General features: G+C 52.3%; 10 protein-coding genes across 10 annotated transcripts; 3 read left to right on the top strand and 7 right to left on the bottom strand.

Moving 5' to 3' along the window:
* Positions 1–951: 951 nt before the first annotated feature.
* QC761_400105 (uncharacterized protein) lies at positions 952–1,791 on the top strand (the record flags this gene model as incomplete). The annotated part of the gene is made up of 1 exon (XM_062878292.1): positions 952–1,791. The coding sequence occupies one exon, from the start codon at positions 952–954 to the stop codon at positions 1,789–1,791; it is 840 nt and encodes a 279-aa protein (XP_062731696.1).
* Positions 1,792–2,062: 271 nt separating this feature from the next.
* Positions 2,063–2,887, bottom strand: QC761_400100 (uncharacterized protein; the record flags this gene model as incomplete). Its single annotated transcript, XM_062878291.1, has 1 exon — positions 2,063–2,887. The coding sequence occupies one exon, from the start codon at positions 2,885–2,887 to the stop codon at positions 2,063–2,065; it is 825 nt and encodes a 274-aa protein (XP_062731695.1).
* A 361-nt stretch (positions 2,888–3,248) lies between these two features.
* QC761_400090 (uncharacterized protein) lies at positions 3,249–3,929 on the bottom strand (the record flags this gene model as incomplete). Its single annotated transcript, XM_062878290.1, has 1 exon — positions 3,249–3,929. One exon carries the CDS (start codon positions 3,927–3,929, stop codon positions 3,249–3,251), a length of 681 nt encoding a protein of 226 aa, XP_062731694.1.
* A 388-nt stretch (positions 3,930–4,317) lies between these two features.
* Positions 4,318–6,386, bottom strand: QC761_400080 (uncharacterized protein). Its single transcript, XM_062878289.1, has 5 exons — positions 5,754–6,386; positions 5,325–5,698; positions 5,204–5,260; positions 4,829–5,123; positions 4,318–4,763 (listed from the first exon to the last, which is right to left on the bottom strand). The coding sequence occupies exons 1-5, from the start codon at positions 6,257–6,259 to the stop codon at positions 4,502–4,504; spliced, it is 1,494 nt and encodes a 497-aa protein (XP_062731693.1). The 5' UTR covers positions 6,260–6,386; the 3' UTR covers positions 4,318–4,501.
* A 107-nt stretch (positions 6,387–6,493) lies between these two features.
* Positions 6,494–9,449, top strand: QC761_400070 (uncharacterized protein). Its single transcript, XM_062878288.1, has 7 exons — positions 6,494–6,898; positions 6,956–7,021; positions 7,074–7,590; positions 7,653–7,715; positions 7,776–7,978; positions 8,042–8,108; positions 8,169–9,449. Exons 1-7 carry the CDS (start codon positions 6,619–6,621, stop codon positions 9,196–9,198), a joined length of 2,226 nt encoding a protein of 741 aa, XP_062731692.1. The 5' UTR covers positions 6,494–6,618; the 3' UTR covers positions 9,199–9,449.
* Positions 9,396–11,076, bottom strand: OYE32_2 (NADH-dependent flavin oxidoreductase). The gene is made up of 2 exons (XM_062878287.1): positions 10,648–11,076; positions 9,396–10,589 (listed from the first exon to the last, which is right to left on the bottom strand). Exons 1-2 carry the CDS (start codon positions 10,816–10,818, stop codon positions 9,492–9,494), a joined length of 1,269 nt encoding a protein of 422 aa, XP_062731691.1. The 5' UTR covers positions 10,819–11,076; the 3' UTR covers positions 9,396–9,491.
* Positions 11,077–11,282: 206 nt separating this feature from the next.
* Positions 11,283–12,838, bottom strand: QC761_400050 (uncharacterized protein). Its single transcript, XM_062878286.1, has 2 exons — positions 12,152–12,838; positions 11,283–12,084 (listed from the first exon to the last, which is right to left on the bottom strand). Exons 1-2 carry the CDS (start codon positions 12,773–12,775, stop codon positions 11,434–11,436), a joined length of 1,275 nt encoding a protein of 424 aa, XP_062731690.1. The 5' UTR covers positions 12,776–12,838; the 3' UTR covers positions 11,283–11,433.
* Positions 12,839–12,868: 30 nt separating this feature from the next.
* pks1 (polyketide beta-ketoacyl-synthase) lies at positions 12,869–19,903 on the bottom strand. The gene is made up of 5 exons (XM_062878285.1): positions 19,166–19,903; positions 18,442–19,095; positions 13,805–18,389; positions 13,288–13,745; positions 12,869–13,223 (listed from the first exon to the last, which is right to left on the bottom strand). The coding sequence occupies exons 1-5, from the start codon at positions 19,769–19,771 to the stop codon at positions 13,164–13,166; spliced, it is 6,363 nt and encodes a 2,120-aa protein (XP_062731689.1). The 5' UTR covers positions 19,772–19,903; the 3' UTR covers positions 12,869–13,163.
* Positions 19,904–20,689: 786 nt separating this feature from the next.
* On the top strand, positions 20,690–24,288 carry QC761_400030 (putative NRPS-like protein biosynthetic cluster). The gene is made up of 2 exons (XM_062878284.1): positions 20,690–23,685; positions 23,742–24,288. The coding sequence occupies exons 1-2, from the start codon at positions 20,821–20,823 to the stop codon at positions 24,147–24,149; spliced, it is 3,273 nt and encodes a 1,090-aa protein (XP_062731688.1). The 5' UTR covers positions 20,690–20,820; the 3' UTR covers positions 24,150–24,288.
* A 295-nt stretch (positions 24,289–24,583) lies between these two features.
* On the bottom strand, positions 24,584–25,441 carry QC761_400020 (putative secondary metabolism biosynthetic enzyme; the record flags this gene model as incomplete). Its single annotated transcript, XM_062878283.1, has 1 exon — positions 24,584–25,441. The coding sequence occupies one exon, from the start codon at positions 25,439–25,441 to the stop codon at positions 24,584–24,586; it is 858 nt and encodes a 285-aa protein (XP_062731687.1).
* Positions 25,442–25,603: the final 162 nt, after the last annotated feature.

Raw genomic sequence — 25,603 nt, 5'->3', positions numbered from 1 at the left:
GGTGTTGGATAGGGATATATGGAACCACAAAATCCTATTTCACTTTATTTCGGCTTTGTGAGGTGGGTGTAGGGATTCAGGGAATTAGGGGTCCAGGGGTCTAAAGTAAGGTACCTACCTAAGCAACTTCAACCAAAGCCACAGGTTCGTTTAACCCCCATTCAATGCTGGGACGACAAAAGTCTATTTCATGTTCATCTCTTGAAGAAATCGAGATTTACATCAGAGTGGATGGAAAAGTTCAGCCAATGTTATGCATTGCATGTCTTGCAGGCTTAGCACGGCCTACGCTTTGGGTGCTCAGAAACCAGAAACCAGCTGCAGTCGTTTACGAGCCCATGTGCCTGTAGGCCAACGCAATTCGCATCACATATATCTGTGCGGAACGTCAGAGTGCCGCCTGACTGCAAGACGAGAGAGACCATACCGCAGTGCGAGAATAGCAACTGTTGAGATTTGCAAGCATGGTCACCCGTCATGTAACCTGCGGTTCGACACGCTGTGCACAACGATCATTTCGCCCGTCTGCATTGCGTTTGGTCAAAAACTTTTCATGACGCTTGAAATGATATCAGATGATGCTGATGCTTGTGTAAAGGGATCTGGCTGATGAGAGCATGCATCCAATTGCATGCAAGGTTCTGGGGGAGATATTGAATAGGTGGCAGTACTTAACATTGCTCATGCCTTCATGCTTCTCCTCGAACTTTGTCACGCCCAGCAAACAATTTCCAACTTGCACTTTTGCTGGCAAAAGCCCCCTCACCATCATTCACGGCTGGATTTTCTTATATTTCAATCTTCAACTGTTTTCTTGTCCACTCCAATTTCTATCGCAGCCGGCTGCATCATCACACCGCACCGCTGGCACCCACACTGCTTTTTCCTAAGCTCCTCTCACTGCAAACGAACGAAAAGAACAACATCTCATAACAACAAATATAACAAGAAATGAGACCCAATACATTCCTCCTTTTAGCATGGGCTCTCCCTCTGGCCCTGGCGGTCCCAGCACCACTTCCTGTTGAGGATCGTTCTGCCTTGGAACAACAAAACGCTTATCTGGAACATCTGGAACAACGCGCTCCTAATGAGGAGGGAGCTACTATAGAAGAGCGGGCTCTTCTCGAAGAACGATGCGGTGGTGGCGGATGTGGTGGCTGCACAGGTAGCGGGTGCGGTGGTGTCCAAGTCGCCGCCGTTCCAGAAGTTATTCAGAGCAGTCCGTGCACCACGTGTGGGGAGGTTGTCGTTCCTGGACCACCAGGACCACCAGGACCACCAGGACCTCCTGGAATGCCTGGCGGTCCCGGTCCAGTAGGTCCTCCGGGCGGTCCCGGTCCAGTAGGTCCTCCTGGCCTTCCTGGCGGTCCCGGTCCCGTCGGTCCTCCCGGTCTCCCTGGCGGTCCCGGTCCGGTCGGTCCTCCTGGTCTACCTGGTGCTCCTGGTCCTGTTGGTCCTCCCGGCGGTCCTGGCATCCCTGGACCCCCTGGGCCAGTGGGCGCTCCCGGGGTGGGCGTCGTCGGACCCCCGGGACCCCCGGGACCTATTGGACCAACCGCTATCCCTTACCTCAGCTATGGACTTGGGTATCCTGGAGGATATGGATATGGCGGATTTGGCGTCCGGGGAATCGGGTACCCTGGATATGGCTATGGTGGTTATGGAGGATATGGGTTTGGAGTGCGTGGCATTGGGGGATATGGAGGATATGGCGGTTATGGAGGATACGGAGGGTATGGAGGATATGGCGGGGGTTTTGGCGCCCGTGGATTTGGAGGTCGTCCGTGAACAACAACAGGATTGGACATGACACTTCTGCGCTGTCACGTGTTTGAATGCTACTGATCTTGGTCCGTTGCTATATGCCCACAGATTCCTACTATCACATTCATTTTTTCTTTCTTTTGCCAGGTAGCTACCTATGTACCTAATGTTTATTCGTAGTTGCGCAGCGCTGAATGAATCATTTGTTGAAGGAGAAAGATGTCATGGACTGAAACATTAAATTACGCTACCCTATTGACCGCTCAGTTGTGAAAACCTCTGACAATGAAATGGTTTACATGTACCACTGTTTGGCGAGTGAAACCCCGAAGCCCACCGGACTCAGCGATTTTGCCGCACCATCTTTCCCAACCGTCATGACAAATTCCTCCAACCCCGCAAAGTCATAAGTAAACCTATCCATGGTACCCCAATTCACGCACCGGGCGTCAGGGTAGACAGCTTCCTCATCAAAGGGCTCACCTCTCTCATCATCTACCTGATCAAACACCATTCTCCACGACTTTTGGCTACCCGCCTTGAGACTCGAAGGATACAACCTCGCGATCCCAGGCAGCGTTCTCCCACTGGCGGCAATATTGTAGAAAGTAAAGTTTCCCAATACATTGAAGCCCTTCACCGTCCACTCTTTGATCGCCAGACCTGGACCATCATCGACTTCCAACTCCACCATAGAATCGCTCTCCTTGTCCTGGTAGATACCCGCAAGGTTTTTCTTAGCCTCTTGCTTTGTGACCGCGTCTAGTGCCGGGATAATTGCCTTCAGCGTCTGTGAGATGACATGTGACTGAACAAAGAATTCATCGGTGACCTCTTTGCCAGCAGTCATAACGTTGACGACAATATCGTAGTCTGGAACAAGAGCGAACATGGTGTGGTATAGTCCAAGATCACCAGCCTTGGTATAGATGTCTACAACTCTTCCATCTGGCACGAGTCGGTCTGCACGCTGGATTTCCCATGGCGCTCCCAGCACATGGCCGCGAGAGGATGTGAAGGTGGTTGGAGACAGCCACTTTCGCGTGGCGAGGGGGGACAAGAGTCTGTTGGAGAGGATCGCCGCACCGAACGACAGCATGTCGCGGGTGGAAGAGTACATGCCGCCAGATCTAGATGAATTTTATCAGTTTAGACAATGAAACGTCCCCTCGGAATGAAAGCGGAAGAGGAGAAGAGAACGTACGAGGCAAAAGTGCCGGTCTTGGTGAACCAGGTTGGGTCATCAGCTGGGATAAACCCCTCCTTGTCTGGAGCTGGTGGCTCGTTCAGAGACGTCTTTTCCATGCCTGCTGGAAGAAGAATCTTTTCTCTGAGAAGTTGATCCAGGCTCTGGCCTGCGGCTTTCTCGACAACGAGTCCAAGCAATGTGATCCCAACGTTGGAGTACAGCGGTGCGGTGTAAGGGGCGTATTGAGGATGCCGGCGCGGCATGTTCTTGAGGACGTCTAGGTAGCTGGTTATTAGCACTCGCAATACATCCCACCACCAGAAAGCCTCTCACCCTCTTCTTCACAGGCTGTCGTGTTCCCCAGCCCAGAGCAGTGCCGCGCTCTCGTTTTCTCTTGTAATGGCGGAAGCCCCATCTTCTCAGCTGGAAAGGAAGGAAAGTTTGCCAGATCAAAAGCAAGGTCCCTTCCAATTCCCGAAACATGAGATGCTAATGCACCAATAGTAACATGTTGCCACTGTACTGCCTCAATCTCTGTTCCATAGACTTGATTCTCTTCAAGCTCGGGAAGGTATCTCGTAACGGGTTCGTCCCACCGGATCTTGGTCTGCTGGAGCAGAGAAAGGACAGTGAAGAGCTTGGTACAACTGCCAATACGATAGACAGTGTCAGCCGTAACCTCCTCTGTGCCATTCTTGTTCTTGATCGGAGGTGTGTAATGAAGGTCGACCAACGGAACATCTTCGTGAATTGATCGAACACCGATGGAGACAGCTGATGTGTTGTAACGGGATGTCATGCTCGCGAATACAGCTTCAAGACTCTTGACGGCTTCCGCGACGACTGAATCTTTGCTAGGTCGCCTTGGGGGGGGTAGAACCGCGCCCAAAGGAGGGCAGGGCTTACCGTCAGCCCCCGGGAGCCGAAAGGCGGCGACCACAGTAAGAGACAGAATGCTTGTAGTTTTGACCATGATGGTATTGAAAACTTCAAGGGAGAGTGTAATGTGAGATAATGTTGGAAAAGTGTGGTGCTCAGACTGATCCCTTTTTACGGTATATGGAGGGAATTGGAGAGAGTTTTATAGCTGCTGTCGTCTGAAGAATACACCAGAAATCTGACCACTATCACTACAGATAGGCGAATATCCCACAGAGATACCAACACCAAACAGATCTTCCTTGTTAATCAAGCAGCCACACCATCGGATTGTGGATTGCCCGTTGGGGGATGAAGTGCTTGTTGTTTCGGCTTGTAGGATCACCTTAGCCTCGGATTTCGATTGAACCGCAAATCGATTTGTTACTCCATTCGGAGCACAAGCGGGGCTGCGTGTTGCCATATCGCGTTGGAGCCTGAAATTAAACCAGTCCGAGGTTCATAATGCGAGTCCATTCTAATCAATATTGCGCAAATACCGGCCCATCTCAAGATGTGAAATCCTTGGTTTCATCCAACGCATATTCCATCCCTTATGAGTTGCCATCTTCCTCTACACATCCTAAACCCAACGACTAAAAGACTTTACAATGAGAGGGAGACCATTTATGCAAGCTGAGAATCAGGCAACACCACCTCAACCAAACCAACCTGGCTTCTACAATCCCAAATCTTGCGCAGTTTGAGACCAGCGCGCTCGATAATGTCCTTGAACTCAGCTGGCTTTCTCTCGATGCCATTGATGATTGACAACATGGCCAAATCGCGCTGGTGGGAGTACCGTGTGTAATACCCCCAGTTGGCTGGCAAGGGTGCCGGCGCTGGTTCGATCTCGGCCGAGCCAAAAGTGGTATTCATTACTTGATCGCTGTTACCAGACATTAGCTGCTATACCTTTTAACTACTGATGTTTCAAGAAGAGGAAAATCTCACCAGATGAGAATTCGGCTGTGCGGTCCCATAGCCGGCTTGATAGCACTCAAGATCTGCACGCAATAATCATCGGACCAATCGTGCATGATGTACCGCAACCAGTACACATCTGCCCCCTTCACTGGGTTGGGCTCAAACATGTTGTGAGGCCAGAACTTGACCTTGCCCGATTGCAAAGCTTTGGGGTGCTCCTTTGGCCAGACCTCAGTTTCGGCTTGCTGGAGGACTGGAGCGCGGTCTTGGACAACGAAGTTGAGGTTCGGGTAAAGGCGAGAAAGCTCCATACTGAAAGAGCCTGTTTGACTTTCATGTTAGCTGCCTTGATTGCGAGAGATGGGCCTCGAAAGGGGCCAGGGGGTCGAGGGGTGCACGTACCAACCCCACCGCCGACGTCGACAACAGTGGCGTCGCCCAGTTCACCCCAAGGGAAATCTAACACAAAAGGTTAGTTTTGGCTGACTTGACTGTAAATTTGACATGATTATGCTCATCTTACCAAACAGGTGAGCTTTGCCATAGACTCTGCCACCACCCAGCATGGCCAGCCCGAAAATGGCATGCTCTGGTCTCGCCACCAAAGTATTGGCTGCTTCACCATTTGTCTTACCACTGGCGGCAACAGAGGCGAGGCCTTCTTGCAGAGTGTTGCCGAAAGAGCCAGGATAAGAGCTGGTGGCACCGTTGGTTCCGTTCTCACAGAGGGCTTTGAGATCACCAGCCTTGGCTTTCTCCTCAAGCCAGTCCCAACGGGGCTTGTCGGTGTTAACAGCATCCTGCCACGGGGTGACCTCAACCGCGTACGAAGGGCCTTTTTCGGGGTCCGAAAGATAGCGAGGCAGGTGGTCGGAAGCAGTATACAAATCCAAGCCACTTGTTGCGGTCGTGTTAGTCAGCGGTTGCAGATGAAAGGCAGCGCATCACTTACAAGAGCATAATGTAAGCCCTGAGTGGCTCGTTCCCAACCAGAGCTCGGGAGATGTCGTTATTGGCAAAAACATCTTCCTCGATTTCGTTGAAAATGTGGATGGAGCAGAGACAGCGAAGGAGTCTGGACAACTTTCGCGCCTCGATGCCCACCTCTTGGCTCAACTCGGTGACGGAAACGCCTTTCTCGCGCTTGGCCAGGATATCGGGGATGCGCTTGTCGGCGACAACGTGCAGAGCCCGTGCCTCGAAGTACTGATTAGCAACCTCAATCAGACGTGTCTGAGGACTCGAAACAAGCTCCGTGAGTTTTCCTGCCGCCGCCAAGAGTGTCCGTTGAGCATCAAACATGGGGCGCGAAGGGATACCAAGACCATCTTCGGTGGTGGAGGAAACGATGGTGGACTGGCGATGGGAGATATAAGAATTAATTGTCTTCTGAATCAGGGAAGACAATTGCAAGAGGGTTTGAGAGGTGGGGTCAATGTTTGCTTGCGTGATCGCCATGATGGAAGTTGTGAACGAGTCTGAATCGAAATTGTTCAAGATCAAAGGGAAGGGGTAGGGCTCAGAACCAGTCTTTATTTAAACTTGAACACAGATACCATCATGACGACTCCCGTGTCGGCACTGGGTCCTGACTTGTCGGATTTTACAAAGCCAAGCATTCCGGTCCATGGGGGTCGACGGCGAGGACCGGAGTTGGTGCACCCGGACCTTTGCCGATCGTCAACGGGCCGATCCAGCCCCGAAGTGACCGGAATCAGATGTATGTGAAATAAGAAGTTTTATTGTCAATACCTACCTAGCACTCGTGCCTCGCTTTACCTTTACTCACATCATTTTATCCTGCCAAGATCGACACAATGGCTCGCGCACTTCCACCTCACACCTGGGAAAACGGGTTCAAGAAGCCCATTCACGCATCTGCAACACCGTGGGTCTGGAAGAACGATGAACAGGATGATGATCCTCACTCATTCGTCACGCCGCCATCCAAGGAGCTTCTGACTTCCACGGCACACAACCGGGTCGGAATCAATGTCATTCGAACATGGCCCACTTTGTTTGACGGGACTAACAACCCCCATGGAACGCCTGACTGGTGGAAACCGTCAGACGAGGTCGATGTCCTCATTGTCGGCGGTAAGCCTTTCCACGCCAACACCGTATCACAAAAACAGGTAACTAACAGCGACGAAGCTGGCCCCAGCGGACTAGAGGTGGCACTCAGCCTAGCAAGACAAGGAGTCTCGTTCCGCATCATCGGTTAGTCCTACATGGCGTGCTTGTGCATCAAGTCTTTCTAACACCACCTCAGACAAAGCACCTACCCCCTTGATCGCCGGACGCGCCGATGGTGTCCAACCACGATTTCTGGAGACAGTAGCTACTTGGGGGCTTGCTTCCGAGATTGCCGAGGAAGGACCACTGATTGAACGAACAGCCATCTATCTTGATGGCAAGAAGCTACTGTTCAACCGTTCTCATCAGTGTGATTCGCGCTATCGAGGATTGCATATCATCACACAGGGTCAGATCGAACGAATCTTTATCCGGGATTTGGCCAGGCACAAGTCCTTGGTTGAGCGAGAACGAATCCTGTCCAAGTACACGGTAGAGAGCCAAGGTGAATATCCGGTCAGAGCTACGGTTAAGAATGAGCGGACAGGACAGGAGGACATTGTGCGCGCAAAATACTTGGTTGGAAGCGATGGTGCTGCGAGTTCCATCCGGAAGAGCTTGAGCATTCCGTTTGATGGTGTCAGCACAGATATTTACTGGGGTATTATGGACTGCGTTTTTGAAACTGACTACCCCCACGCCTGGGTATTCGGGTATGCCTTGTTGTTGGCTCCTAGTACACGCATCGTGATGGGCGCTGACACCTCAGAAACAGGTCGGTAATCAGTTCCAAGCATGGAGGCTGTGTTATTATCCCAAGAGAAGATGGGTATATCAGGTACGCTCTTATGATTCAATCGAGGGAAAGTTAAGGTCTATGAGCTAACGCCTGGCCAAGATTGTACACCCAGCTGGATGTTTCGCAGACCGGGCCCATCGCAGCTGCAAGGCAGCAAAGTGACGCATCATTTGCAGAGGCTGGCGGACGCGTCGAGATTGAGACCGTCACCCCTGAAGAAGTTTTGGAACAAGCCAACAGAATTTTTGCCCCGTACAAGCTGAAGTTTGCAGCACCACTTAGTTGGTTTGCCATCTGGAAGAGTAGGTCTTGGTCTCAACTGCCCCTAGCTGTCTATGGGGACTGACAACATGAAAACTTTACAGTCTCTGAGCGAGTGGCTCGTTCTTATTCGTCCCATGACAACCGAGTCCACCTGGTCGGTGATGCAGCGTGAGTGATCTCTTACCAAGTGCCTACTACCTATCCATACAAAGATTGACCATGCAACAGTCACGTCCATAGCGTCATGGGTGCATTTGGGCTGAATGCATCCATTCTCGATGCAGCAAACCTCGCATGGAAGCTGGGTCTCGCCGCCAAAAACCTTGCTGATCCACAGGCTCTTCTTCCAACATACAGCCTGGAGCGAAGAGAGCACGCAGTTCGTGTAATTGAGGTTTCGGGAGCATACCTTCGCTTTGTCACCGGTTCAGCCATGCCTGTGCCCAACCTTCGCAACTTTGACGCGCTCGGATCAAGCTCTAAGGCAAGCGGCCACCAAACCAACGGGCACACCAACGGGCACACCAGCGGGCACACCAACGGAGTCAACGGCCACAGCAGTGACGCCAACGGCGACAGCAAGCAAGTCCACCTCCACGTCGAATCTACTTCTGCGTCAGCAGATTCTCCTCCACGAACACAAGAAGATGCCTTGAACTTCCTCGCCAAGTTCTTCCAAGCTCATGGGCAGTTCCTCCTGGGTGTCGATTGCCCTTACGCAACATCTCCCATTGCTCCCCAAACCGCCCCCCTCCTCTCTTCACCGGCCCCGGTCAAGGTCAACAACGGCGTCAGGGCGCCCAACCCCCGTCTCTGTTTTTCTGATAACCAGACCGGGTATCTCTACGACCTGTTCGAGGGACCACCGAAATTCCACATCCTGGTCTTCGGCTCCTCATTTAGGGGAGAGCAGGTCCGCAACAACATAGCAAAGTTGTCATCTGTGCTCTCAAGCAAGACTGGTTTCTGGACTCGTTATGGTGGCCAAGACAGGTTTACCTTGACGGTGGTGGTGAAACGCATGCCATTTGAGGCGGGCGATGACGCTCTGCTTGATGATCTAACGCATAAGCTTGGAGCAAAGGTGGTGTTTGATGACAGGCAACCTGACGAAGATGCGCACACGACATATGGGGCTAACCATACCAAGGGGGGCGTGGTGGTCATCAGACCTGATCTGTGGGTTGGGGTGACTGCGTTTCCGCATGAGGCGGAGAAGATCGGGGGGTACTTTGATGGCTTTCTGGTCCCGGTATAAGGTATAGACATGTAGTTAGTCGTTATGATTTGTTGTGGAGTTATGGTTGGGAACCATGATACACTGGAGCCGGGCAGGTAGGTAGGCATTCAACACTGGCTTTGACGGGCATTTAAAGGCCTTCCAGGGCTTCAACACAGCACAGGGAGCTCAGGGGTACATTTGGGTTAAAGCTTCAAAATAACTTCTTGGAAAATGTACTCTTTTTCATCAGAAGCATCAACCGCTACCCGCGTGATTATGCTGACCAGTAAATTTGTGTTATCTTGCCCTTTGTGTTGGAGGTCTTCTTCTTACTCAAAGATACTCTGCTTGTATGCTGATGGATCAATATAGGCCGACCCGCCACGCTTGGTGAAACCCCATCTAATCTGACTGGCCATGGCGATCTCTGTGTCGACATGTTGGGCGAAAGTCCACGTCAGACCAGGGTCCTTCTGGAAACCGCGACCGACGAGCGCAACGTCAAGTCCATCCTCCTCCAAGAGCTTGTTTGCCTGTCTTCCATTGGTGATGGAGCCAACAGTGGCCACAAGCATCTTGTCGCCGACGGCCTTCTTGACGGCCACGGCAAATGGCGCCTGGAATGCGGGGCCTGATACAATCTTTTGAGCTGGGTGGACACCACCCGAAGAAATGTCGATCAAATCAACGCATCCCTGAGCAGCAAGGGCCTGGGCAAACTTGACCGTGTCCTCGGCTGTCCAGCTCTCCTCCGGCAAAGTCTCCTCGACCCAGTCGGTAGCAGAGACACGGAGGAGGACGGGTGTGTTCTCGCCCACTGCCTCTCTTGTGAGCTTGGCAATTTCCAGGCTGAGTCTGATGCGGTTCTCAAAGCTGCCGCCATATTCGTCGGTTCTTCTGTTCGCATGTGGGCTAAGGAAAGAGCTCAGCAAGTACCCGTGGGCGTTGTGGATCTCGACGAAATCCGCCCCAGCAGCCATGGCCCTCTTGACGGCAGCCACCCAGTTCTTCTTGAATTGCTCGATATCGCCCTTACTCATGGCCTTTGCCTGGCAGTAATGCTCGTTGAAGGCAACATCTGAGGGGCTGATGACGCCGTCTGGCCATCCTCCCACCTTGGCAGTCGCAACAATCCCCTGGTTCATGAGCCAAGGAGGAACTGTGGACGCCTTGCGGCCGGCGTGGGCAATCTGAACGCCAATCTTAATGTTTTGGCTGTGAACAAAGTCGATGACGCGCTTCATGGGCCCAATCTGGGAGTCCTTCCACAAGCCAACATCCTGTGGAGTGATGCGGCCTTCGGGGGAGACCGAGGTGGCTTCGATCATCATCATGCCAGGGCCGCGTTGGGCGATGCCACCAAGATGAGCAATATGGTAGTCAGTCATGTGTCCATCTTGGGCCGAGTACTGGCATAATGGCGCAAGCTGGGGATGGTGTTAATCATAGGTGATAGAGATAACGACTGGATAAGGAAATACATACTCCCAAACGGTTCTGGAATGTTACTCCCCGGATGGTAAGGGGCTGGAAGAGCTTTGGGACAGGCTTGCCACTTGTTTGAGGATCTTGGGCGGTTCCCGCTGGGGGGTTCTGAGCGGGGGTAAAGTATGAGAGCCCCGGTGCAGGCTCAACGACGATATCTAGGAGTGTCATGCTGCCAGTGTTGTTGGGATTTGTCTCAACTTAGTTAATTACAACATAATTCTTGACCATCAGCAAAGTCTTTTTATACCCAAACTTCAGACCGAAACTCGTCGAAAAGACCCACTTTGCTTTGAAATCGACCCTGAGCCAAGATTCACCACCCCGGTTTCGAAGAAGTGAAGAACTGGTGATGTTCCACTTCGTGGGCGCTAGCATGTGGAGCGGCCCGGCAGTATCCACTGCTCCGGGACTTTTTTATCCGCCATTAGGTGGAATGATGTCATCTGTTTTAAGGAGATGCGATGGGAGACCCTGTGCCAACAGCAATGTCATCAATATTGTTAGCCATCTTTCAGGTCGGCCCATCCCGAACGCGTGAGACCATCACCGGATTGCCAAGACCCACGCGAAGTGGCGATGCGGGACCTCTCCAAAAAAAAAAAAAAAATAGGTAGGGAAGACCAGGGGAAGAATTGAACGCAATGAATGTACCCTCAACCGGAGGAACGAAGACCCGATTCGAAATCATGAACAAACATCATCATCCATGTTGTCTACGGATGACTAATAGCTCTACCTACTACCTAAGGTACCTACCTACCTTACCTGCCCTTCTTGACCGGCTCAATTATTCAGTCCCATGATCGGGCCAAACTTTTGGACAAAGATCTCTGGTCGTTCCACAAACATTGCTTCGGTCATCATCTCCCCCTGAGCAATCGTTTCAGCACCACGCCCGAGCATGCCTTTCTCGTATTCTGCAACCGCTTCATTTAGTTCTTCGACCCCGTGCTGTGCAATGCTGGTGGCTAACTCCAACGCGTCCGCCATTGCGAGATTGACCCCCTCTCCATTCGGGACGGTCACATGAGCAGCGTCGCCGCAGAGGGTTGCTCCTGAGACTGACTTCCAGCTCAGGTCCTCTTTCGACAATGTGTATAGCGACCAAGCCCAGAAGTCGGTTGCGTGGCGGATGAGGTCTTTGGTTCCCTCTGCCCAGTCTCCATAATACTTGGAAGAAAGCAACATCTCGCGAATTCCTTCAACGTTTTGGAGGTCGAGCGTGCGGAAGAAATACTCCGGAGTTTGGAATCCAAAATAGATGCGGTAGGAACCGTCGCCTTGCCTCTGTGTGATGGTGATCTTTTTGTCACCGATGGCCAGGTACATTCCAGGGCCAAATTCCCCAGTCATGGTTTTGTAGAGTGGGTTGTCACGGCGGATCCTTCCTTCGAGATAGGCTTTTCCAGCGAACTGGGGTGTAGCTTTCGTGATCTAGGCGACGAAGGTAAGGTAGTCAGTGTCGTATATAGGTACTAGATAGGAGACTGGGATTTCTTACCACCCGCCGCACCTTGCTCCATGCCCCATCGGCTCCAACAACAAGCTTGACCCCAGACAAAACTGTCCCATTTTCAAAGCGTAACCGGGGCCTTCCATCATCTCCAAACGTCACTTCTTTCAAAATATGCCCCCACCTGATCTTGCCCTCGGGCACGGCATCGAGCAGAATTTTGCGGAGTTCGGCGCGGTCGATCTCCGGGGCGTCACGTCCTTCGCCCATTTGGAATATCCTGTTGCCATTTTTGTCGCCCAGTGCAAAGGCAGTGTCGGCATACCTCGCACACTCCTTGAACTTGTCGAATAAACCGGCCTCTCGAAGGGCGCGTTGGCCTGTTTCGGGATGAATGTCTAGGCTGCCCCCCGCACGATTGGAGTTAGGGCTGTCATCTCGCTCGTAGACGATGTAGTTTGCGATTCCTTTGCGCTCGAGAAGCTGCGCGAGCGTGAGCCCGCATGGGCCGGCGCCAATTATGGCAATATGTGGGGTAGACATCAGGAACGCGATGGTATCGAGCACAGGATGGGGCATCTGAAAGCCGCTGTGCACCACCACCTTTATACACGGACTTCCCTCGGCCCTCGGTGTTGACAGCAGGCCCGAGAACCTGCTGTCAACACTCATCGGTTAGGTACCTTAGCAATGTTAGTCGGTTGACTGGAGAGTAATATTGGGGTACGGAAATTGACGCGTCACCTCTCCTCAATACTACACAAACGTCCTCACATCGCTAGAATATCCGCTTACAGACGCGTGTAGGTACTCAAGAGTCGCAATGAAATGGCACGGGCTTCTTGCACCTAATAGTTGGCCTACACGTTGTACTAGTTGGACTTGAAACCCATGTGCAGTCTTACATACAGGGTTATACTCGTCTGACATTGAATATGAGGTGCCTATGTATACGACATTACTACCCTTGATGCTAACTCCCTTCTTTTTCCTCTGGCAAGCTATGTTCTTTAACAATCATTCTCAAAATCTGTTCCTAGTACCAGCTGGTAGGAGGTAATCAAGATCGGCCTTCCAACAAAGCACATGCGCCCCCCAGCTTCTCTGATACTTCAGCAATCTACTCATATCGTCAGCATCTCTTCACTTGACAAAGAACGAAGTATTTGTTGACAATCACTCACATTTCCATCCTCAAAAACCTCAAAGTGATTACAGTCCAGGTCCAAAGCCAACAATCTTCTCCCGACGACCGTCTCCCACCTCTCGACCGCCTTGGACCGGTATTCACCATCACTCAACCAGGGATAGGTTACCCCGCATGCCCGCTCGGTGTTCATGGTCTTCGTGCAGAAGAGCATGGCGCAGGGCACGCCTCCGCCCTTGATGTCTTCAAGTTGCTGCCGACTGTACCGTTCCAACATGCCGGCATGGCGTGAGAACTGCGCTTGGATCTGCTTTCGCAGGGGAGAGTCTCGTCCTTTGCTGCCTACAACGTGCAAAATGACTTGTTGAGGAAGAGGGTCGTGATTGATCGGCAGGGGGGAGTCGATCAGGATGACACCTTTGACAGTGACGTTGGGGTGGTGGGCGCGAAGTTGTCGGGAGACTTCGAAGGCGAGCACACCACCAAAGGACCAGCCTGTTTTTTAACGGGTTAGAAACCTGTCACGAACGGGGCGGGTTTTCGGGGAAACTTACCACCGAGGAGGATCTCGGGCTGCTTTGACAGCTTTCCCTTGTCTATGTAGAGCGCTGCGAGCTCTTGTATTGTCTTTGCCTGTTTCTCTGCGGGATATGAGCCGTCGATACTGTAAATCCCGTAGATGTTGCGGTTCAGATTGTCGAGGTGTCGGTACATGCTACTCAACCCGCTGCCATCATGGAACAGGTACAACGGGGCTTTGGGAGAACCCGACTGTTGTGTCTGCAGTTGAATGGGGAAGTCACTGTCATTGGCCGACTCCAAACCACGTTGGGAAGCATGGGGGGGTGGGGTGGTCCCGGTGGTGTGCCGGATACCCAATCCCTGAAGCTGCCCCTGGCTACGATGAGATGCAAGCTTTTTGGCATACAGCACCTCCAAGTCGACAACTCTCAGTTCGGATATGCCTTCATGGCCGTTGTCGATGGTAAGACCAAGACGGGATTGCAGTTCCTCTTGCAGCTCAATAGAAAGCAACGAGTCAATCCCGAGAGTAGACAGTGGGGCTGTCTTGTCCACCCCCGCGATATCCAGTCCGCAGATATCTTCCAAGAGATCTTTGATGCTGGTCTCTTCGCCGTCAGGAGGTGTGACAGGCGTAGAGATGGAACCCGTGGAGGCGTCAGAGAAGGTCGCCCTGCCATCTTCGGACACGGAGGGCGAGGAGTGCGTCGTCGTGACACCGGAGGCAGAAGCCTTCTTGATGACGTTCATCAGATCTCCGACTGCATTGCAAGCCTCGAGTTCATGTGTTGAGATTTGGAGAGAGGGAAGCTGACGCCTGATGGCGTCGGCCAGCTCGATGAACAGGAGACTGTCAACGCCCATCTCCGAAAGAGTAGTACTCATCCGGGTGTCATCGCCAGCCCCACAGACTTCTTTGATCATTGCCATAACGGTCTGTTCAATGTCGGGCGACTGCTGTGTCTGCTCAACTCGTGCAGCATGCTCCTGCTTCTGACCAGGAGCTCTCTTGGCCGGAACTGGAGCAGCTACCCGCTTGGACGTTGCAGGAGCAGACTTGCCTGCCGCCCTCGCCAGGCTTGCTTTGAAGCCAGCCTTGTTGATCTTTCGGAACGACATGCCCTCCACGCAACTCACCACCTTGCCATCTTCTGTCATCACGTAGGCATCTGCCACAATGGCATCATCCAAGTCCACAAGACTGCAGTAAATGTCCAGGTCCCGCTCGTACACATCGTTGCTGTCTTCTGGTAAGATGGCCAGGTCAACCTTTGTGCAGATACATGCCGTTTGGTCATTGACCTTGATGTTGGCGATAAACCCAGCGGCGTGGAGCATGGTATCGATGAAGGCGGGCGCACAGACAAAGCTGCCCTGGAGTGATAGGCCACTCACGCGGAACTGCCCAAAGCCTTCCAAACCCGTAGAGCTCACCGTAAGGCGGTCCAAAGTGAGGAAAGGCTCTGAATAGGCGACGACCCGCGGGAAGATGAGCTCATAGATGGTACGCGAGGAAAAGGAGTTAGCATTCTCTCGGCCGCCAAACTCGAACGAAGTCATTTTCTGACGTCTCACAAAAGCTTCCTTGCGTGAGAAGATGGTCGAAACAAACTTGGTCGAAGCTTGCCGAAGGGTGCCAGAGCAGTGAACATGGTTTGCTCCGCTCATGAAACTGAAAATCTGTCCCTCTTGCTGAGAGCGATCTAGCTGCAGCTGCAGGTCCGAAGGTGGCGAGTTGTCGTCGTATACAAGAGGCTTGTCGAAAGTGATATCCTCCATAGCTATGGTTGCTTTGGCAAGGGAATCGTCCGTCACCACAGCACCCTCTAGCGCATACTCCATGAAGACCGAGGCGGGACACAGAGGAGTGTTTCCTACTGCGTGGGCCTTGATGAATGGCGCCAATTGCTTGACTGGGGTTGAAAACGACGTGACTTCTGGCTTGTCTGGGGACGATGACCCTCTAGAAGTGAGAAACTCGAACAAGGGCTCTGGCGAAGCCGGGAGAGAGCCCTCCAGCTCGACTTCATTCTTATGCTCTCGGAACGGAATGAGAAACTCGGCGCCATAGAGCGGATACTGTGGGAAGGGGTACAACATCCTGCTAGAAGTGTCGTATACCTCTCTCCATTTGACAGGTACACCGTGGAGAAAGAGCGTTCGCAGCATGGTGCACAGTGCCACCCATGGCTTATCCTTTGGACGCAGAGAAGGAAGGAGAAGGGACGTGTTTGGGTCGAAGGCTGCCTTCACCATGGGGAGCGTGATGGGAGATGACCCGGCTTCAAGGACCGTCACGTTGTTACCGTTCAGCTTTGTCGCCAGTTTTTGTGCGACCTGAGAGAACTGCACTGTACCCCTGGTCTGCTTGGCAAAATAGGCAGATGTGATCTGCTCCCCTGCCTCCAAGAGTCTGCCATAAGTGCTCAAGCCAACGTCGACGGCACCTTCTGCTCTCAGACAGGGGCGCAGAGTCGCGGCATGTGCTTCAATCTCCTCCAAAATGGGGTCCATGGCAGGAGAATGAAAGCCGTAGGCCACTTCGAGCAACTTATTCTTGATTTTGTGCGCCCTTGCAAGCTCACCGAATCTGGTGAGTTCATCGAGAGACCCAGCAACCACACAATCTTTTGGGCTGTTCTCGCAGGCGACACTAAGAGCTGGAAACCCGTGTTGTGAGAGGAGGCTCTCTATCTCACGCGCCGGCAATGCGCAGGCCATCATCCCGGACGAAGCAGCTGGGCATTTGGCTGTCATCAAACTGGCGCGCTTGGCAACAAACAAAAGGCCATCCTCCAGAGTCAGGGCACCCGCTGTCACGAGAGCAGCGTATTCTCCGATACTGTGCCCAACGACAGCATCCGGCTTGAGGCCCCAGTGAATGAACATCTGAGCCAGCGCGTACTCGATAACAAAACAGGCGCTTTGTTCCACCACAGGTTTGGGTTCTGCTCTCCAGCTCTCCGAGTCCAAGAGGTAGGACGAGACAGCAGGGAAACCATTTGCGGTAAGAATTCCATCACACCTCTCCACTGCAGATCGGAATCGTGGCGAAGTCAGCAGAAGCTCACCACCCATGCCGGCGTAGATGCCACCCTGACCAGAAAACACAAACAACGTCTTTCGGTGACCGGCAACCTTGAGATTGGCGACCTGGGTGACCGCTTCCTGTCTCAGCTGCGACTCGAGCTGCTGCACGTTGGAGCCTAGGACGGAGATTCTGTGGGCGTATCCTTCATTTCTCTTCCGTGCGGTGGCTGTGTAGCACAGATCCTCTATCTTGACATTGGGGTATGTCTTGATGTAGCTGATGTACTCTTCTCTGAGATGTTCCAGTGCAGCCGGAGTTTTGGCCGAGATGTTGAGGATATGAGATGATCTAGACACCTTCTCGGCTTTATTCCGACCGGCCTTCACCGGCTTCTGGGTGTTGCCGGTGTATTCCTCAAGTACCAGCGCGGCATTGGAGCCTGCAGCACCAAAGTTGTTGAGGAGTGCCCGTCTTGGGGTCTTGTCTCTCGTGGTCCAATCGGTCAGAACGGTGGGGATGACAATGTTGTGCTCCCGGATGCTCTTGAGCCGCGGGTTGAGTGTCTTGAAAGATGCCTGTGGTGGCAGCTTCTTCTCCCTCATGGCAAGCAGCAACTTGGTCAGACCAGCAAGTCCTGATGCCGCTTCCGCATGACCAATATTTCCCTTCACACTCGAGATGTATAGGGGGTTATCAGGAGCTCTCATGCCAAAGGTGGACTGTAGACTCGTAATCTCGGCAAAGTCCCCTGCTTGTGTTCCGGTGCCGTGAGTCTCTACCAGTGAGATGCTGTCTGGGTCGATGTGGTTGCGAGAGAGAACTTCGTTGAACAGCTCGGCCTGAGTAGCAGCGTCTGGATGGGTGATGGATTTGGCAGTGCCGCACTGGTTGAGACCCATTCCACGAATAACGCCGTGGATGTGGTCCCCTTCACGAATAGCATCCGAGAGTTTCTTGACGACGACTAGGCCAGCTCCTTCTGCTCGGCAGTATCCATCCGCCGAAACATCGAAAGGCTTGCACTGACCCGTGGGTGACAGGAAGTGTGCACGAGACAACCCCAAGTGCATGTAGGGACTCGACATTACATTTATGCCACCCGCCAGGGCAACCGTGCACTCCCCTGACTTGAGAGACTGGCACGCGTGGTACAGTGCGACCGTGGATGAAGAGCAAGCCGTGTCGAACACTATCGATGGTCCCTTGAGGCCTAGCGCATAAGAAATGCGGCCGCTTAGGAAGGCGCGGAGCGTTCCAGGACTGTAGTAAACATCGATGTCCTCCCTCAGATTGTCAACATAGTCTCCTGTAGCCACACCAACAAAAACACCAAACTTGTCATTGATGAAGGTCGGTGTCGAGTTGGGGCTGTAGCCAGCATCTTCCAAAGCTCCTGCTGCAACATGAAGAAGAAGGCGCTGTTGGGGGTCCATGCACTTTGCCTCCCTTGGTGAGATGTTGAAGTAGGCGGCGTCAAACTTGAATGCGTCATCCAAAAAGTTTCCATGGTTGGGCGTAGGTTTTGGCTTCCCTTTGCCGTCATCCTTATTTCCATAGCTGGTGATGTCGAAACGATTGTCAGGAATCTGGTCTCATGTTAGCGCCGAGGCCATGTGCACAACACTGCTGTTGACTTACAGTAGAGAGAGTGGATTCTCCTCTCACCAGGGTCTCCCAAAACTCATCCAGGCCATTTCCCTTTGGGTAGTTGACAGACAACCCAACAATAGCATACGATTCGGGGGGGCTTTTGAGTGCAAAGTCTCCAAAAGATTCGATAATGCTTACTTTTGAAGTTAGCATGCTCGTTCTCAAGTCTCTCACCAAGGAGCCGGCGTTAGGACCCATGCCGATGACCCTGTATTGAGTGTCTGGATCCTTGTCCAGTCCTTCTCTGAGTGATTGGGTCAAAGAGCCGATTGTGTGTAGCCATCCGACAGTTTCGACAAAGACGCTATGGAGGACAACTTCGAGAAGAGAGGAGCCGCTGGCGGCCGCGGCAATAGGATCAAGTAACTGTCCGCTAGCGACGGACCGAAGGGGAATTTGAAGGCATTGCCAGGTGGGGAAGGTGATCTCTCTTGTTTGGACGTCCTGGAGTACTTGATTCACCAGACAAACGCTCTCAGCGCCACCGTGGTAGTAACCATGCACGTGAGGTGATCGGAAATGTGCTGAGGGATGCTGTGAGGCTGCAATGGTCTTGAACTGTGATAGCGAAGGGCCGCTACCAGAAAGGGAAATGTTGTCGGCAGCAAAGACTGCAGAGATCCGAGGGGTCGGCGTAGTGGTCTGAAAAACAAATACATCACATGTCAGTAGTTGCTACCAGGTAAGGATCATTAGATATCAGGTGCCATACCATCTCGTCAATGTATTGGGTGAGTGTCCTCTCTACCTGGTCAACAGGCAAGCCGAAAATACTTAATGCCCATGGAAGATCGCGCCATGTATCAGCAGCTGCTTTGCTGCAAAATTGGGACACTCTAAGACCGATCCAAAAGGCAAGTCGATAAGACTGGGCGGCTGCCCGGACGAACTGCGGGGACAGGTAGGATGGGTAAGATGCAGCAAGGGCAGCGGGTAAGACACCTGTGCAGACGCCTGCTGTTTCAACTGGTTGATCTGACCCGTCACTTCGGGACTGGTATAACATCAGTTCCAAGACCTGTCTAATAAACAATGTGGTTGTCTCGAAGATAGGGTGAGACTGCAGGGATGGTGGTGGTGTGAGAAATGTTTTGCTGTCTTGGACAAAATCGGTGATATCCTGAGGGTTCCCAATTGATGATTGATCTTCTGGAGAAAGGGCGTTGTATTCCTCTTGGAAGTGATCTTTGCAGCTTTGGACAAAACCATCAAAGACGGCTTGCTCTTGTCCAAGCTGGTCCAGGATTTGATGGATAGTCTCGTGGTCTGAAAAGTGTGAGGTCGACCCCTGGCCGGGGAAGAGTAGTACGTCGGCCATGTTAAGGTAGACTGTATGGGTGATTGTCGGAGTTGGTAGGGCAGCTGTGCGAACAACTGGAGATACTTTTAAGTCTATGTTGAAAGAACAAGTGCAAAAGGCCAAGAGATGCTCCCTTTTTGAATGCAGTTGATTTGTGTGTGTGTGAGGAGAAGCAAGTCGAAAAAGCAGGAAAGAGGCCAGACTTTAAGGTATCCTGCTTTACCAAGGGAGGGAGTACTCCACTCCAGAAAATGGCGGGCAACTGGCCCTGGCCATCCATACCACCATGTGAATGTGACCCATTCCAGTCAAATGCCACTACTCGGCGGCCAAAAAACGGTCGGCCGATAGTCGAAGGTTAGCACTTCACGCTCCCAACAACAAAGAGATGATAAATTCCAGAGGCTCTTACCTGAAACCTCATGACTATCAGATTGTTGCTCCAGCCAAGGACAACGAGGAGAACAGACTGTTCCATCTCATCCCTCATTTTCCACATCCTCGCTGAAGCACTCTCAACTGTTCCTGTGGACAACAGGTCAAGCTTTGCCAAGCTAGTTGCACCACCTGCGACTTTGCCGCTTGACCTCATTGTTTACATGACGGGTTGCATGTATGCCTGACCTGACTACACTGGTCCCTGCAGCCCACATTAAACCCCCAATCTTGGCTCTCCTTCCTTTTTGGACTATATGACGTGGTCGGAGGTAAAGACATGGCTTTTCCAAATATCTCGCTATCGCCGTCAAATCTGTTCTTTATAAGTTACTGTGGCAGGCTCCGGTCCCCGAAAAGCCGATGTCGTGACGATCTTCTGTGGGCTCTACTCCGGTCTGTCAACCACGCCGCAAAGTGGCGACAGCAAAGCCCGAGCGTTTTAGTTGCGCAAATAGCATTCTGCGGAGTTGCAACAGTAGTTTATCACTTGGTTCATAATGTGGGGTTCTCGTCGAATCAAACCATGGTCTAAACAGAAACTTTTGCTTTCCAGTCACTCGTCCTTTGTTTTTGTAATCCCATCACCACCTCACAAAGACCTAGATCAACGCGCAACCACCTAGTCAACTATGGGAATCTTTGAAGAGAGAGAGTTTGTCAGGCCTGCCTTTAGCCCGCTTCCACCACAGAGAAGAGGTGGTAAGCCGGCCAAACCGGATGAGATCTCCTCACTGCCGGGGCTCATTGCATTCAACGCCGTCAACAACCCAAATCACATCTTCAGCCACCAGGTCGAATGTCATCGTCGAGAGAGCAACAGCAACAGGGAGAGGCAGTCATACATCATTCAACCAGTCACGTTTGCGCAGCTGGACAGATCTATTGGGGCATGCGCAGAGTGGCTTCGTGCCTCGCTCCAAACTGGTCATGCCGACAGAAGTTCCAGCAAAGCCCGCCCGGTGGCTCTTTACATGGAGAGCGACATCGGCTTGTTTATTCACCTCAGCGCCTTGCTGAGTCTCAATATTCCCGCTCTTCTTCTATCGGCAAGACTTGGAGCCCACAGCATTTTACATCTGCTCCAAAAGACCAATGCGGGCACTCTCCTCGTGTCACAACGGACGGAAGTAATCAGCTCCGAAATTGCACGCGGGCCATCAGATGCCAAGATCATCATCACTGAGCCTTATAAAGCCTTTCTGGACAGCAACGGCGATACCAAGACACCTGTCCCCGAAGTGGGTGATGAATCTAAGCTGGGCCACACAGCCCTGATACTGCACTCATCAGGCACCACCGGACTGCCAAAGCCCATCCCCGTTCCTCACCGTTACCTGCTGGGATACGCCGCATGTCATCAGTTCCCGTCTTCGGAAGTTCCCTCCTGGGTCAACCTCTCAACATTACCCTTGTACCACGGTTTCGGACTTCTAGCACCTGCCCTCTCGCTCTCGGTGGGATTGACATGTTGTCTGCCGCCCTCTTCCATCATCCCCGCTGCAAAGTCGACTCTGGAGATCCTTCAAGCGTCCAACGCAAGGTCGCTGATGAGCGTCCCTTCAATTTTGCAGGATATTTTCTCTTTGCCATCCGTCGAGGAACAAAGCACTGCCTTTGCGCTGCTGAGAAAGATGGAATTTGTCGCTGTAGGGGGTGGGGCAATGAGCCCTGACGTTGCCAACAGCCTGGTCGAAAAGGGTGTTAGGTTGCTGAATCACTATGGTGTCACGGAAATAGGCGCCATTGCGCCCATCTTTTGTCCCACTCCGGGAACTGGATACAACCACCGGTATTTGAGGCTGAGATCTGACTTGGGGTTGGAGTTGCGTCCCGCTTCTCCAGCTGCAAAGTCATATCGGCTGATTGGGTATCCCTGTGGATGGGGAGGAAAGCACTTTGAGATCCAAGATGACATGCAGTTAAATCCTGATTGCGATGCTGGGCAGGGCATGGAAGTAAGAGTGTTGGGAAGAGTGGACGATGTTATTGTATTGAAAACTGGAGAGAAGATTATGCCGAGGACGTTGGAGGACCTTCTGACTCGTGATGCAAATGTCAAGACAGCTGTATGTGTCGGTCAGGGTCGATTCGAAATGGCGGTGCTAGTTGAGCCCTCTCCTTCTGCCACCACAGACCTGGAAGTGCTGAGAGAGCAAATCTGGGCGCTGGTTCTGGAAGCAAATGAGACGCTGGATGCTCATGCAAGAGTGAGCTCCAAACATGCCATCATATTTGTCACAGACGGCAAAACCATACCCAGGTCAGATAAAGGCAGCGTGATGCGTAGGGAGACTGCAGAAATGTTCAGAGCGGAAATCGATGCAGCCTACCAGGCTATCGATGCAGAGGGATCAAACGACGATGGAGCGGTTTTCGATGTCGACAACGTCGAAGATGTCCTCAGAATGCTCTTGAGAGACGTGGTCAGTCCGTCGTTCAAGGCAGGCAGTTTAGGGAGCGAGGATGACTTTTTCGAACGAGGTTTGGACTCGTTACAGAGCCTGAAGCTTGCAAGAAAGATCACATCTTCGCTCAGACGATCTGGCAAATGCCAGGAAGAAAGCTTGACGGCCGAGTTTGTGTATCGTCGCCCAACATTGAGCCTGCTTTCTCATGCCATCAGAACGCTATTGGTGGAGGGCGAGTCGACTGAATCTCTCCAGAAGCCCAATAGTCGAACGGATGCGATGAAGGCTTTGGCGGATGAGTACATTCAACGACTCGATTCCTCCCGGCCGTCTACCACCAACCCACTCGTTGTCGTGATGACAGGCAGCACCGGTAGCCTTGGCGCCCATGTTCTGTCCCGTTTATCTTCTTTTCCATCGGTAACAAAAATAATCTGTTTAATGCGCGGCTCTCGAGCAGCAGCTTCTGTGTCTCCCCTTACGGGCGACCCTCAGAAAAGCTACCAAACGCAAACCATCTCGTCAGCTGGTCTCCCCCCTCTCCCGGAAGCCTCTTGGTCCAAGATCACCTTTCTCGACTCTGAAAGCAAAACCCACCTTTCCCTGGATTCTCTCGCATCGGAAGTTACCCATATCCTCCATCTCGCCTGGCCCATGGACTTTCAGCTCACACTGCCTTCCTTCCGTACGCATCTTGACCTCCTCTGCGACCTATTGTCGCTTTGCCAAAAGGCATCTTCCCTTCGACCAGAGGTTGGGGTGCGTATGGTCTTTGCCTCTTCGATTGCCGCTGTGCGTTATTTCGATGGCGATGGACCGGTGCCGGAAGGCCCTGTCGAAGCAGACGCGCCGGTCAAAATGGGGTATGCCGAGGCAAAGTGGGTTTGCGAAAGCGTAATGAAAGAGGCTGCCGAAGTATTCAAGTCACAGGGCAATAAGGCCGAGAGTGTAACTGTCAGGATCGGGCAGCTGTCAGGGCCAGCAGATACAGACAAGAAGGGGGGTGGGCTTTGGAAGACTGGGGAGCACATGCCGGTGTTGGTGAAGGCCTGCCAGAAGCTGGGGGTCTGGCCGGACTTGGAGGGGGTAAGTCTTTCATATTGGATTTAAAATCCGTACAATTACTCACACAACAAATCTAGACTGTATCATGGTTGCCAGTAGACCATGCAGCCCAAGCCCTTACCGAGATGCTGCTGTCGCCGCAAGTCTTGCCACCGTTTCTGCATCTCGAAAATCCGATCAGGCAGCCGATGAGAGACATCATTGCAATCATGGGGCGAGAGATGGACGTACAACCAAGTCGAGTAGACGGAACACTTGTGCCGTTTGAAGAGTGGTTGGTCCTTGCGACAAAGTCTGGTGCAATCAGTGCTTCCCTCAAAGACTTTTTTGAACAAGACTTTCGGGTCTTGGGCCAAGGACAGATTGTTTTGGACACCAAGCTGTCTAGACCAGTGTCTAAGACACTGGAGAGTGAAAGCGGGGTTGCGAAAGAGGTGGTCGAAGGATATGTAAGAAAATGGAAGGCGACGGGGTTTCTTGAGTGATACTTGTACGCATAGAAGGGTGAGATAGGTACCTAGTTAGAAGGCGGATCTCAATCTTGGCTTGGGGCTCTGCGAATGGATGTATTGGCTTTTTGTTTCTTTTGTTTCTTTCAGTGGATGAATTGCCCAGTGTTGGAACCTGAATTCAAAGTACATTAGCTAAGGTACCTAACAAACCGTCGTGACAAGACGAAAGATCAATGCCATCACTTTCTTTGCCAATTCCAGTTGAAGAAAAGAAAGTAGAAGAGGTCTTTTCTGCCCCTTCGTTGTCTTAACAAAGTTAAGGAAACCTTAATGCTACAATTGCAAATACATCCCGTGATATAACGTTAGATTGACTTATTCTCTGATATAGATTTGTAACCACTAACTCCAAGAGTCCACATATCCGAATACCATGAATATCTCCATGGTGCAAAAGAAAAGATGTCTTAGTCTGTGTGATCAGTGGTAGTGCTCAAGTCCTTCCACTCCTCCAGTTCCTTCTTTTGACTGTCCAAGATACCACTGACAATCTGATAAGCATCGTTCCCGACGGAGAACCTTGCAGGCAGTGGGCGTCCCTGGGCCCTACCAGTTCCGGTCAAGGCTTCCACAATCAGCTGAGCGGCCTTTTCGGGGTCACCGGGCTGCTTGCGGTCGTATGCCTCAAACGCGTCATTCGTCGCTCCCACAACCGGGGCGATGTCCTCAATCTTGTTCTTGGCCCAGACTTTGTGTCCTGGGGCCAAGAAGTTGGTTCGGAAGTAGCCAGGTTCGATGACTGTCACCTGGATACCCAAGGGGGCCACCTCTGCACGTAGCGACTCAGAGATGATGGCAGCACACGCCTTTGAAGCGCAGTATAGACCGGCAGCAGGGGTGCCACGCCAACCGCCAATGCTCCCAAGGTTCGCAACCACTCCTGACTTTTGCTTGCGCATCACTGGGAGCACGGCGCGAAGGACGTTGAGCTGGCCAAAGACATTTGTGTTGAATTCGGCTTGCACTTCGTCACGGCTAACCTCTTCGACACCTCCGGCAAGGATGTAACCGGCGTTGTTGACAAGAATGTCGATGGTTCCTGTTTTGGAAACGATGCGGTTGACAGTCTCAGAAAGGGACTCGTCAGAAGCTGTCACATCGAGTCGCTCGGTGATGGCGCCCGCTGATGCGAGATCCGAGATCTTGCGGGGGTCCCGAGCAGTGGCGACGACGGTATCTCCCTTAGCAAGTGCGGCTCTGGCGATGGCTTGGCCTAGACCGGAGGAGGTTCCAGTGATGAGCCAGACCTTTCTTGCGACAGCCATGTTGATGCGAGTTGTTGAAGAGAAGGCTACCTTAGTGTCTGGGAAAGAAAAACGTATGTGAATCGGTTTAGGCGTACAGATAGAGCGGATCGCGGGATTGCTTGACTGGGTGCTACCGATGTGGTCGATCTGATCTTGTCTAGCCTGTCTTTTAACAGGATG

Source organism: Podospora bellae-mahoneyi, chromosome 4, assembly GCF_035222275.1.
Source record: "Podospora bellae-mahoneyi strain CBS 112042 chromosome 4, whole genome shotgun sequence".
NCBI classification, from domain to species: domain Eukaryota; kingdom Fungi; phylum Ascomycota; class Sordariomycetes; order Sordariales; family Podosporaceae; genus Podospora; species Podospora bellae-mahoneyi.
This window is presented reverse-complemented; position numbering and strand designations above follow the sequence as displayed.

Excerpts from the sequence above, each read along its gene's own strand:
- QC761_400080 (XM_062878289.1), bottom strand. The coding sequence starts at position 6,259 with ATGGCGATCACGCAAGCAAACATTGACCCCACCTCTCAAACCCTCTTG. Across the intron at positions 5,699-5,753 it reads AGGGCTTACATTATGCTCTT|TGGCTTGGATTTGTATACTG; the intron begins GTAAGTGATGCG and ends GACCGCAACAAG. Across the intron at positions 5,124-5,203 it reads CGACGTCGGCGGTGGGGTTG|GCTCTTTCAGTATGGAGCTT; the intron begins GTACGTGCACCC and ends AAAGTCAAACAG.
- QC761_400070 (XM_062878288.1), top strand. The coding sequence starts at position 6,619 with ATGGCTCGCGCACTTCCACCTCACACCTGGGAAAACGGGTTCAAGAAG. Across the intron at positions 7,022-7,073 it reads AGTCTCGTTCCGCATCATCG|ACAAAGCACCTACCCCCTTG; the intron begins GTTAGTCCTACA and ends ACACCACCTCAG. Across the intron at positions 7,979-8,041 it reads TTGGTTTGCCATCTGGAAGA|TCTCTGAGCGAGTGGCTCGT; the intron begins GTAGGTCTTGGT and ends AAAACTTTACAG.
- OYE32_2 (XM_062878287.1), bottom strand. The coding sequence starts at position 10,818 with ATGACACTCCTAGATATCGTCGTTGAGCCTGCACCGGGGCTCTCATAC. Across the intron at positions 10,590-10,647 it reads CATTCCAGAACCGTTTGGGA|CTTGCGCCATTATGCCAGTA; the intron begins GTATGTATTTCC and ends CACCATCCCCAG.
- QC761_400050 (XM_062878286.1), bottom strand. The coding sequence starts at position 12,775 with ATGAGTGTTGACAGCAGGTTCTCGGGCCTGCTGTCAACACCGAGGGCC. Across the intron at positions 12,085-12,151 it reads GGAGCAAGGTGCGGCGGGTG|ATCACGAAAGCTACACCCCA; the intron begins GTAAGAAATCCC and ends TTCGTCGCCTAG.
- pks1 (XM_062878285.1), bottom strand. The coding sequence starts at position 19,771 with ATGGCCGACGTACTACTCTTCCCCGGCCAGGGGTCGACCTCACACTTT. Across the intron at positions 13,746-13,804 it reads GCCCGAGATCCTCCTCGGTG|GCTGGTCCTTTGGTGGTGTG; the intron begins GTAAGTTTCCCC and ends GTTAAAAAACAG. Across the intron at positions 13,224-13,287 it reads AGGTTTTTGAGGATGGAAAT|ATTGCTGAAGTATCAGAGAA; the intron begins GTGAGTGATTGT and ends CGATATGAGTAG.
- QC761_400030 (XM_062878284.1), top strand. The coding sequence starts at position 20,821 with ATGGGAATCTTTGAAGAGAGAGAGTTTGTCAGGCCTGCCTTTAGCCCG. Across the intron at positions 23,686-23,741 it reads TCTGGCCGGACTTGGAGGGG|ACTGTATCATGGTTGCCAGT; the intron begins GTAAGTCTTTCA and ends CAACAAATCTAG.